This window comes from Balaenoptera borealis, assembly GCF_965194805.1.
Source record: "Balaenoptera borealis genome assembly, chromosome: 3".
Classification (NCBI taxonomy): domain Eukaryota; kingdom Metazoa; phylum Chordata; class Mammalia; order Artiodactyla; family Balaenopteridae; genus Balaenoptera; species Balaenoptera borealis.
In genome coordinates, this window is record NC_138866.1 from 120,700,184 (window position 1) to 120,712,955 (window position 12,772).

Genomic DNA, 12,772 nt, shown 5'->3' on the forward strand with positions numbered 1-12,772 from the left:
CTGTGCTTGGCCTGTTAGCGGACTCCTCTGATAAAATGGCTAATGATCAAGGTAAATGAGTAGATGGCCTCTCTTTCCTTTCCTCTCTTTTGTGACCTATTATTAGCTTTTTGGTTTTTTTGGTTTTTCCTTTTCCTGAAAATCAGTACCAGTACCATGTGTTAAAAATCAAATATTTATTGGCCACAGTAGAGTTGAGTCCATGTTTGTGGCACTTGGAGTATCTGAAAAGTTGGGGAATCTATTGATCCTTAGGAGCTAAATAGACTGGCAGGAAAAAAACTGAGTCAGACTTCTGCAGCTGTAGGAGATTGGCCTTAAATGTGGGCCAGATTATCATTTGCGCTAAGATACTGAAATTCTGTGACACAGATAGGGATTTGGGCCATGATGAGAACAAGCATACCAATTTGTCATGTTTGTAGCATCTAGAATTTTATTAACATCTCTAAGTGAAAAATTTAATCAAATTCAGTGAATACCCTCTTTTCCTCCCCTCAACAGAAAATCTACAGATGTACCCTACTGAATTGTATGATTATCTGTGACAAAATTAGTGGTCTCTATTCTCTTGTTGTAAGCTTAATTCAGAGCTGTTTTTCCATTTCTTCTCTTAAATATATCTGCTTATTTTAAAAGAGGATAGAGACAGTTTACAGTGGAAGTTTAGGAAGCTTGGGCCTCAGTGTCACCATTCTTGAAATTGTCAGTGTAGTCTCTTCACTGCAATTGCTATGGTGGAGAGGTAACTATACTTTGTGATTTTCATCTCTGGGAAGTCAGCTAAAGTTGGTACCTGTTTTCTATACTAAGAGCAGTAAAAGTAAATTTGATGGTTGCTTTTATTCTTTAGGAGTAGTTACTAGAAATACAGTCTTTGGATCTTGGTTAATGGCAAGGAAGATTCAGAATTTGAAGTTTCAAGTTTTAGGGCTTTGGAAATGTGTTTGCATTCAATGAGCCTTTTGTTGTATGTTAGAGAAACTGCAAACATACCTCTGTGTCTGTGTGTGTGTGTCTGTGTGTAAGGCACCCTAATCATGGTAGAACCTTTGACTTAAGCATGAGAATAAAAAAGTAACTATACTGAATATGCACAGAATATAAATGTGCTCACTGTTCTTCCCTCACTTCACCCCATAAGCCAGGGTGCAATTCTCAGCTACACCGCACCTTTGGTATTTAAAATTCTTTGCCCATATTTATTTTTGGTGTTTGACTAATCCCTGGAATTTCTTGTTCATAGGTTAAATATAAAGGAAAAATGTTAAGAAATATAGGAATTAAGCCAATCGGTTTCTTGGCAAAGTGTGTTCATTGGCGATTATTTACATAATATGTTACTCTGGATAGTTTGGCTTAAATGTGGGCTACCTGACAAATAAGTACACTTAAATATGAAGAGCCTTACAAGGGCTGTTTCATCTCTGCCAGCTTATCACAGTGAAAAGAAAAACTGGAATCTTGACATATGGTGTGTGCCATTTGGGAGGAATGACGGCATCAGAAGTAAAGGGATAAAGTAATGAGTATGGACAATGGGAAAGGGTCAAGGACTGTGAGTTAAATTCTAGAATATGCCCTTGTGGATACCCAAGAACTTCTGTTACCTTCGGGGGTTTTGAGCTTCTGGAAACATAGAAAATACTGATTTCATTTCTAGAAATGAAATGAATGTAGTTCGTTAAATGAACTACATACAGAAACCTTCAGATTTTAATTTCTTCCATTTCCTCCAAGTCTGATAATTTATAGCAGTACTTGATATTAGCTGTAATGTTTTACAGCAACACGTCTGGTTTACGCATTTCCAGTCAAGCTTTATTTTGTAGAAATAACTCTCATTTATAAGTGTTTTCTGAAGCTTCATGCTCTTTACCTCTGCAAAGGATAAGATAGTATTCTTCCCTAAAGATTTATTTAGTAGTTAATATTTATTGAACATTTACTGTGTGTCAGGCAGTATTCAAAATACTTTATAGGATTAAATTTGCATTTAATCCTCACAACCATTTCATGAAGTAGGTACCACTATTATCACTGTTTTACAATGAGGGAACTAAAACCCAAAAATAATAGCTAAATAACTTGCCAAAAGTCAAACAGGTAGTGCATGATGGAGCCAGTGTTCCGGTGCAGGCAGTCTGTTATGCACTGTGCTGTATTAACTATGTGGAACAGCTCTACTTTGCAGTTCTTGCAAACTTCTTCAAAAGAAGTATGAGACTGCCTTCTGGCCCCAGACTTTGGATTGAGGAATACCTTTGCTTTACTGGGGACGGACTCCTTATATTTGCTTTACAAGGCAGCTTTTTCTATAAATGTGAAGAATAAAATTCAAGACCAAGAATATAAATTTCTAAAAAACTGATATTTGTGTTTTCTGAGGCCTGCTTATGAGGTGGTCCCAAGCCCAAGGTCAGCAGCCTCACTTGTTATGTTCCATGATGATGGATTAGGAGACAGTGTCTTTTGTGAGCAACTAGAGGGAAGACTGTTTTTTTATCTTTGGATATTTAGGTTGACTGAGCGAGAACTGAGAACCCAGTTTGAACGTCCAGTTGCCTTCCTGCTCCCGCTTAGAGTAACTTTATATTTGGAAAGGCAGCTTTATATTTTGAGAAAAGAATCCAAATACTACTGACACCCACTAGGCCAGATCAACATAGCCGGTCCCTTGGAAGAGTCCATTTCTTTAATGCAGAAGTTAGCCTAACTGGTCCCCTTAGTCCCTTTTCCACGAGAAGCTACTTTTGCCATAAGTGCTCTGGGTAGTATTTCAGCAAATGTTTCCTGGGCTAGAGAAACCTTAACAGCAAGGGGCAGCTTTGTTACACCCTAGATACAGCCATGGAACAAGGGTGTCAGCCTTTCAGATGCCTCATTGCATAGAAAGCTATACCTTAGTTTGTTTTGCACAAATAGGCTATATTTTCCCCTGTTGTGTGCGTGCTACTTCCTTTTCTCATGGACAGAGTAGACTGAAAATATTTTTTTTTTTTGTAGAAAACACTCACTAGCTGTGAAGTAGACTTGTCACACCAATGGATTGGGTTGTTATTGACATGAGTTCTTCTTCTTCAGCCTCAGGGTCTGCAGGGAAAGGAAGCCGTCTGCCAGACCTAGGATCCGACTACAAACCTCCGATGAGCGGTAAAGCCCTTCCTGTGGCTTTTTTGGCCTCCTATGGGCATGATGCAGTTGTGCTTGAAATCTTAAAATGTTTTTTGTAGCTCCTGTGTGGTGGATTATAGCATGTTACTCATTTCTTTTTATTTAATAGAGCTGGCTTTAGGCATTTTCTGGCAAATGTTTGCTGAATTACTGTAAGCTCATTCATTATAGGATCCAGAAATAAAATTGTTTCCCCACATATCCAGCTTAAAATAATTCTAAACAAACAAGTCTTCCTTTTGCCCACTGCCTCTAGAAAATAATTAGAATCTTGCTTTCAAAAATAAACCCTTTAGTGGGATTAGCTATCATCTAGAACAAGGCAGAGAAATGCTTTGGAATCAATAATTTCTCCCCACACTACTTACTGCAGTGTTTTTAGTTTGGGAATTCTAAAAAATTATTACCAGTCTCCAAGCCATCCTAAGAGCTGATGCTTTCTAATTACTTAAATGATGACACCTACTTCTCTACTGAACGTCACCATTTGTAAGTTACTTTCACACATGAAATCACATTTGATCCTCATAACACCGTGGTGAGGCAGGGAGAACAAGTATCATTATTCCCATTTTATACATTAAGAGACTCAGCGGAGAGGTAATGTGCCTGGATCCACCCACATATTCTGGAAGTCCTAGAACCAAAACCCAGGTCTTCTGACTTCAGATTGTGCCCTTTCCACTGTCACACGCAGCCTGAAAGGCATGGGGTTCTATACCAGATGTGGGAATCCAGGATGGCAAAATGTCCACAAAAGTAGTTACTAGAAATGACCCTTACTGTCTCCTCACTTGTAGAGTAATTTTACTCCAATAAGAAAAAAAAAAAAAGAAACATATGGAAGAGAAAGGAAAAGAGTTTCTAGTCCTCTGGAAACTCCTGATCTAATTGTGGAAATAAAATTATCTCAGTCTCCAGTATCTATTTAAATAAAAAGTGGTATTGCCCAGACTTCTGTGAAATCAGCCAGTTCTTAGGAGAGCCAGACAAATTTGCTTGCTTCAAGAAATTTTTTTTTTAAATGAGAACCTCATTCTTTTTTTCTTAATTAATTAATTTATTTTTTAAATTTTTTGGCTGTGTTGGGTCTTCGTTTCTATGCGAGGGCTTTCTCTAGTTGCAGCAAGCAGGGGCCACTCTTCATCGCGGTGCACGGGTCTCTCACTGTCGTGGCCTCTCTTGTTGCGGAGCACAGGCTCCAGACGCGCAGGCTCAGTAGTTGTGGCTCACGGGCCTAGTTGCGCCGCAGCATGTGGGATCTTCCCAGACCAGGTCTCGAACCCGTGTCCCCTGCATTGGCAGGCAGATTCTCAACCACTGCGCCACCAGGGAAGCCCTCAAGAAATTTTTAGGCTCTGAGTTCTAGGACTTTATGAGTTTCTCCTCCTGGGATGCATATGTTACATTTTTGTGCTGTCCACAGTATAATATTCAAGGCTGTGAGAAAAGCAATTATTTCTTTGTCTTATCTTTCATTTATGCATTCATTCATTTATTCACACATATTTCTAAAGGTTCAGGTTCTATGTAACAGGCTGTAGGAGCAGGAGGATTGAGTAACAAACTACCTGATAGAGAAAAGAGAAAGCTTTGTAGAACAGATGATCTCTGACCCAGATTTTAAAAGGCACAGAGAAGATTGCTAAATGTTGAGGAGGGGGTTGAACATCCTAGGACGCAATAAAAGCACGTGTGGAGGCATGACAGTTTAAAACAGCCTGCTTGGACATGGAGGCAACCTAGGTGTCTGTTGACAGGTGAATGGATAGAGAGGGTGTGGCGCATATGTGCAATGGAATATTACTCAGCCATAAAAAGGAGCTAAACTGAGTTATTTGTAGTGAGGTGGATGGACCCAGAGTCTGTCATACAGAGTGAAGTAAGTCAGAAGGAGAAAAGCAAATACCGTGTGCTAACACATATATATATGGAATCTTAAAAAAAAAAAATGGTTCTAACAAACCTAAGGGCAGGACAGGAATAAAGACACAGACGTAGAGAATGGACTTGAGGACACGGGGAGGGGGATGGATAAGCTGGGACGAAGTGAGAGAGTAGCATTGACATATATACACTACCAAATGTAAAATAGCTAGTTAATGGGAAGCAGCTGTATAGCACAGGGAGCTCAGCTCGGTGCTTTGTGACCGCCTAGAGGGGTGGGATAGGGAGGGCGGGAGGGAGATGCAAGAGGGAAGGGATATGGGGATATATGTATACTTATAGCTGATTAACTTTGTTACACAGCAGAAACTGACACAACACTGTAAAGCAAGTACACTCCAATAAAGATGTTAAAAAAAAATTTTAAAAACCTGCTTTCTCCAGGGATCACACTGCCTAGAGACAGGATAGAGAGTCTCGTGTTAGAGAAGGTAGGTTAGAACCAGCCTGTCAAAAGCTCAAGCGCTGATGCTAAGAAATGTGAGCTTCCTCATGTAAGTAACATACGTAAGATGTCTGATACTACTGGTAAACTGTGACTTCCACTTATTGAGTATCTACTACTGTTACCCTTACGACAGCAGAGAGTGAGTTGGGTGTCACGAGTATGAAGTCAGAAAAGAGTGGTTTGGAAGCTGTTGCAATAGTCCAGGTGAGCCTTAATGTCCCTGGTAGGAGGGTTGATGCTCCCATTGGCAGCTCATTCTTACTCTATTTTAAAAGGGAGCTTTTGGCCAGCTCAGAAGTTAGAGGTCAACTGCAATTAAATGAGAATTTGTCTGTGTTGAATGCAGGAAAGAACTGCCGCCACCACCTCTGCTTGCCTCCCACACCCCAGCTCCCCAGCCTCTGATTTGCAGTGCCTGCCCCACCACTTGCCCACCCAGTAACTCAGCACTGCTGTTAATAAAAGTTTTATGTAAAGCCCTAGTATGGTCTAATTGTATTGGCTCCCAGTTCCATAGTCTTTCCCAAATATAAAAATGTTATTTTGTTGAAGGTCAGTGTGTACAATTTAAGTTGTCTATCTGCTGACTTTTTTCTCAGAAATGAAGGACAAAAGTGATTAAAGCAAATGTAGAAGAATAAGCTCTTAAGCTGTCAAAATTATCTCACATTTAGGACTGTGCTTAGTAGCCTATAAAATCATAGAATCAAAAGTGAAAGGTCCGCTAATCCAGTGTTATGGAAGGGATTCCCACAATAAGTATAGTTTGGATTAGATCGTAAGTTTATAAGCCAGGTTGTATGTGAGAATCACTTTAGGAGCTTTTCTAAGAACACAGGTTCCTAGGCCATACCTTCATGGTAGGAATTTCTTCCACAACATCCCAGACGGGTAGGATGACTCTTCTTAAGTACTTCTTCTAGTGACTAAATACTTAGTCACTAGCAATAGTTAAGCAAAACAGCTCATTCTGTTATTGTACAGCTTGATTATTAGGGCAATAAGAGAGAGTAACTAGAAGAAAAGATGTCATATATCCATGGTGGTTAGATCTGTGTAGAGGGATTTCCCATATTTTATAATATGAACATGCATAACTTTTATAACGAGGTGGGAAGCAAAGAACTATGTTTCAGAAAATGGAAGAACAAGACTACAAAAGGCCTTGATAAAAAGCTGAGCCTCATCCTGTGAGCAGTGAGGGAACAATAATAGGGAGAAGAAGAAGAAAATCTGTTTCTTCAAGGTCCTGAATGATGTGGCCTCTGCACACCTCTCCAGCCTCACCTTCATGTTTTTTCTGCTCACTTCCTTCTAACTTTGCATATCTCTCTTTGCTTCAGCAATACTGGCTGCCTTTCTCTTCCTTGAACATGCCAAGCTCATTCCTGCCATAGGATCCTTCCACTAGCTATTCCCTCTGTATGGAATGTTCTTCCTCCAGGTCTTTGTATGGTGGGATCATTCATGTCATTCAAACCTCAGCCCAAATGCCATCTCCTCAGAGAAGCGTTTCCCATCCATTCAATCTAAAATAGCCACCCAGTCACTCTATATCATATACCTTCATTTTATTTTTTCGTAGCACTTATTACAAACTAATAATTTCTTATTTGTTTATTGTCTGCCCCCACCCCTACCTATCTTTGTTGTTCACTGTTGCATCCTTAGTACCTAGAACAATGCCTGGCTCGTAGTAACCACTCAATAAATATTTGTCAAATTAATGCATATATACAGACTTACTTTTTCCTAAAACTGAATAAGAAAATTAACTCTGCATAGACTGTGTATTTATAAAAAGAGAGACATTATTTTTCAAGTAATTTTTTTGTGATGGCAGACATCTATATGTTGGAAAAAACCTTTTGTTTTCTATGAATGTACATTTTTAAAATAGTTTTGCAAGTCAGAAAACTAAAATGATTCACAAATGGTGCTCTATAAAATGAATTTACATACAACATAAGACACCAGGAGACAGACGCCCTTACTTGTCCAAGCACAGTGTTCAGTATAACTTGAGAAACTTTTATTGAACACCAGCTTTGTGCAAGGTACTGTGCATAGGGCAGAAACTCCGCTCTCTAGATTTCATAATCTAGTGGAGATGACCGCGTTCACGAGGCACTTTTATACAAGGCACGGTGATGACTGTCATCAAGAAGCTCACAGAAGTATCTATACTCACATGACGGTTCTGTAGCCTGACCTTATGCTAGAATTCTCTAATGCTAGCAAGCGTACGGTTCTCCCTTTCCAGGCAGTAACAGCCCTCATGGAAGCCCCACCTCTCCTCTAGACAGTAACATGCTGCTGGTCATCATCGTTTCCGTTGGCGTCATCACCATCGTGGTGGTCGTGATCGTCGCTGTCTTTTGCACCAGGCGTACCACTTCTCACCAGAAAAAGTAAGGAGCCCCAGTTGTAGCCCATACATTTTTTTGTATGTATTCTTTTGCTTCTATGTGACTTCTGTATCTGGAGCTGTACACAGAGTTAAAACATAAAATATGTGAAAAGCAACGTTTTAAATATTTTTAAAGGAAATGCAGAATGGTTCCTCTTATTAAGTGTGTGTCATTCAGGGTCCTGGCAGGAAAGAGGTGGCACACTGAAAGGGGGTGAGGGAGGCTTTAATGAAGGGACCATTTACAACGTCCTAGGTGGGGTTAGCGTCAGGCAGCAGCGTTCAAGGGCCAGCAGCAGTGATAGGCCACCATCACCCTTAAAAGGGCGAGGGGTTTTTCTGATGAAGAGAGAGCTGTTTTCAGGGATCTGAAGCAGCGGGAGAGGGCTTGCGACGGGAACCGTGTGGGGTGGCAGGAGTGTAACTACTGCCAACCTGTAGCCCAGCAGTGAGGGGGCAGGAGAGAAAATACCTCCTACCTTCCGGTGTCTGGCCTGTGCATTCTACCTGCCAAAGCAACTGGAAGCCAGGGACAGAGTTACCATGTAGATATAGTTCATTTAACTCAGCCTCTCAAGTCACAGAGCCAAGTAGACAATCGATCTGGAGAGGAAAGTGGACACTGTCCAGCCTTGTTGGGGGCCCCTTTGGAAGACTGTCTGTCTCTGTGCACACAGTGAACCAGATGCACAGGAGTTTGTGGAATTTCATGGCACAAATGTCAGCTGAGATGGACGGAGACCATAGACCATAGACTCTAAATCTAAGCTTAAGAGTATTTTTAAAGAAGTGCTACCAAGTGTAGAAGTTGAGGTTGGGACTGCAGGAGGTGGGGTGGGGGGAATGCGGTGGAGAGATGTATTGACTAAATGAACGAGAAAGGATTACTTAGAATCAGCATATCACATTAGCAGAGAGGTCAGGTGGCTTCGAGCTCTGAACGCCTCTGGGATTTTGAGGCTTGCGGCTAATTGTCTAGAGGAGATAGCAAGGTGATTCCATAATGTGGTGCTTGATAACAGCCTACACTCCTGAACCTGAGAGAATCCTTGACCCTAGGTCATATTCTACTCCTATCTCTGGCCAGCAAGACAGATGCCATAAAAAAGGAGATTCTTGAGTTACCCCTAATAGCAAAAACACAGTATGGGTAATAGAACAACTTTAGTTGCAGTATCCTAAAGGATCGTAAGATGGAGGTATTGCTCCATAAAGAGAAAAGAGAAATTCATGTCTGTGTGATTATCATCAGACCTGGTCTGCCCAAGGCAAGGATGCGTGTATTTAATAACGATAAATCTGTTTGTTTTCAAAATAGAGGGCAAGTACAAGCTACCATCTAACTGCTACTAGTAATGGCTTTATGTCATTTTCTGTAGGTTATGTGATGTTTTTAATCTTTCTTTTGCCCAAATAAAATAGCTTTCTATAGCTTACATTCATCATTTTTCCAAGAGAATGGGGGCTCCCTTTATAAGCCTCTTGATTGCTGCCTCTTACAGCTTTCCCTACCTACCTTTGATTGTAGAAAACTGTTTCTCTTTAAAACCTCAGAGATTACATTTTTCTATGCTACAACTTTTCTATAAGCTTCTTTTCCAGCATTTCCCATTTATCTTTATGGACTTGATTTTACATCTAGTTTTAGACATCTTGAGATCTTTATTTAAAAGAATCTGAAAAAACAAAATGACAGAATTCCTTAATGTTTGGGGGGATTTAAAATTCAAAGTAAATAAAAAATAAAGTACTTAGTCTTCAGATTGAGAGGTAGGAAAATGAGTTTGTAATAGGCTCTGTACTCTGTATTTGCATCTGCAGGTCCTATAATTTGTGTCCCTTTGGTTAAAAGAATTGTATCAAGTCTTCATAGAGCTTTCCCCTCCTCCTCCCCCAGTGACCTGCTTTCCAAGTGTTCCATTGACCATCGAAAATATGTGAGCTTTTCTTAGTACTTTTCTTCCTCTTTAATACCTGAGGCACCTCCCATTTCAGTTGTAGTTGTTTATAGACTCTTACAACCTCAAAGCTGACAGAGTATTTAGAGTCTAGCCCCTTGTAGTTTCTCAGCACATCCCTCTATAGCCCCCTCACTCTCAACAGACAAGAACTACCTCAGTGTACCACCATCAAATCTAAAAACCTTTCCATGTTGGGAATAATCATTTTCTCCCCCTTCCTCCTGTCGGAGACCAGTTCTCCACTTACCGTCTGGATCCCAGTGTCTCCTGCTTTCTGAGACCTTGTACTTGTGGTTGTCCCTCTCTCCAGCACAGCTAACCTCTCACTCTCTATTGGCTCTGCCCCTTCAGCATGTAAGTGTGCTCAAACTTCTTCTATCTTAAGAAATAATTATAACCCTTCCTCTGTTGCGTGGTCCTTACCACCAACCACTTACAAATCTCTATCTTTCCCTTCACCACAAATTTCTCGAATACTTGTCTACACTCACTTGTCCATTTTTTCACTGCCCATTCATACTTCATTCCTTTCTAATCCAAATTTTGCCCCTACTGCTTCAGCAGAATTGCTTTTGCTGAGGTCACCAGTGACTTCCATATTGCTAAAGGCAAAGGAAATTTTTCAGTCCTTATCTTAATCTCTCAACACTGAACACAGTCAACTACTCCTTCCTTCTTGAAACATTCTCTTGAATTCCGTGATTGTGTGTTCTTTTTCGCAGCCTCTCCAATCTACTCAGCCATCAAATACAGACATTCCTCAGGGCCTGGTCCTAGAATTACTCTCTTCTCTTTCTACGCTCTCTCCTAGTGATACCTGCTCCTTTGGCTTCATTTACTTCTGAATTTCAGCTACTCCCATATTTCTCTCTTTAGCCAAGGCCTCTCTCTTCTGAGTCTCAGGCTTGCCTCAGTCTCAGAACCAATTACCTGTTTTATGTTTCATCTTTAGTGTCTCAGAGCCACTTAGCATGTCCAAAACAATTTATAATCTTTTCTGTCAAACCTGCTTCTCCCCAGTGTTAGTAAATGGGTTAAGCCAGAGACCTCGGCATAATCTTTTATTTCTCTTGTTTCTTTATTCCTATCCTTTCCCACATCCATTTTTTCACCAAGTCTTGTCATTTTGGGCTCCTAAATGACCGCCAAATCTCCCTCTTTCCTCCATTCTCACTGTCCCAGGCCACCATCAGTCATGGCTGAGATCATTGCAGTTGCATCCTAATGGCCCTCCTGTTTTGTCCCCTACCCCTCAGATCCATTCTTCACATCCCAGATGGTTTAAATTTTTAACTCAGAGTTCATCTCCTTACTCTGCTGCTTAAAACCATTTAGGGGTTTCTCTTTACTCATAGAGGGAACTTCAGACTCTTGGCGTGGCTCTAAAAGCCCTTTATGATCTAATCCCTGCCCATCTTGCCAGCATCATTTCATATCGTTCTCCCCATGGTTCATACACTCCCACCACTCAGGACTTTTTACAGTCCCTCTAACACACCAGGCTGTTGCTGTGTGCTTCAGGGCTCTGACATAATCTGATTTTACCACCTGGAATGCACCTTCTGCCCTGTCCCATTTAGGTCTTAGCTTAAATGTCACTTTTTCCTTCACATTTTTCCTGTCCACTGTATGTCCAGCTATTAAGAGGTTACTATAACACTTGGCATTTCATTAAGCTCAGAACATTTAAAAATAATAGTTCAGTGTCTGTCTTCCTCACTTGGCCAGAAGTGCTGAGGGTACAGCAATCCAGCATAGGACCTGACATACAGTAGGTACCTAATAAATGCTTATTGAGTTGGGTGAGTGACTTAACGGAGAAACTAAGGCACAGAAAAGTCGACACTGTCATCCCCATTCTTGACTTTACCCAGTTGGTGGTCCTAGTTTGAGTTACCTAAAATGTAGTTCCCTTCCTCCTTTATAAGCAGACTCTATGTCTACTCCATTGTTATATTTCTAGTTAATGGGGTCCTTTCTCTATTGATTGGAAACTTGGGGAGAAACCTTTTGCTTTAGAGATTATTTGATTCAAAAATGCTGTCTAATCTGTTTATACTCAAAAAAAAAGTCACAAGGCAATATTCAAATATGCCCATGTACATACCTCTAAATATATGTGGACAAAGCAGAGATACACTTACTATTCCCAGAAGGAAACTTCTTGACTCTGTTTTTCTTGTTTGTTTGTTTCTGATTTTGCTTGAAGCATCTCTCAGAAGGGAAGTTTTAATCATTCAAACCTTTTGACTAATAATATTCAAGAGTTACTTTTAAAAATCCTCTTAATTTTGTACCTAGGAAACGAGCTGCTTGCAAATCAGTGAATGGCTCCCACAAGTACAAAGGGAACTCCAAAGATGTCAAACCCCCAGACCTCTGGATCCATCATGAGAGACTGGAGCTGAAACCCATTGATAAGTCTCCAGACCCAAACCCCATCATGACTGATACTCCAATTCCTCGTAACTCTCAAGATATCACACCGGTTGACAACTCCATGGACAGCAACATCCATCAAAGGCGGAATTCATATAGAGGTGCAGGTTTTTCCCAAATGTTTGGAGACTATTTTCATTTAAACCATTTTCCATTTTGTAAGGTTGCCTTAATTTGGTGATTCCTATACGAGGTTAGGGTTAAAGAAATGTGTGTTACAGAATCAACCTCTGATGAAGAATAGCTAGCTTGTTAGGGGGGAGAGGTTCTATACCCAGATGAGACAGTCTTCTAGCTCTGTTACGTCTCTCATCATGCTTCACCAACCTGACATTCAAGCATTTGAGACAACCTAGCCTATGTCTGTGCATTTCATTCAGTCCCTTCAGTTGG

The 12,772-nt window shown here is 40.6% G+C and overlaps 1 protein-coding gene across 12 annotated transcripts in view; it reads left to right on the forward strand.

Annotated features, from left to right (window-relative positions):
• The window catches only part of NEO1 (neogenin 1), a 248,171-nt gene that overhangs the window by 220,908 nt on the left and 14,491 nt on the right, over window positions 1-12,772 (forward strand). For 9 of the 12 annotated variants that reach the window (XM_082386912.1, XM_082386910.1, XM_082386909.1 and 6 more), the window contains 3 exons: window positions 3,085-3,153; window positions 7,833-7,980; window positions 12,242-12,480. In XM_082386912.1, coding sequence (XP_082243038.1) covers window positions 3,085-3,153; window positions 7,833-7,980; window positions 12,242-12,480 — 456 coding nt within the window. The remainder of the gene's footprint in view (window positions 1-3,084; window positions 3,154-7,832; window positions 7,981-12,241; window positions 12,481-12,772) is intronic. The other 3 variants (XM_082386913.1, XM_082386915.1, XM_082386917.1) reach the window with 3 other exon arrangements.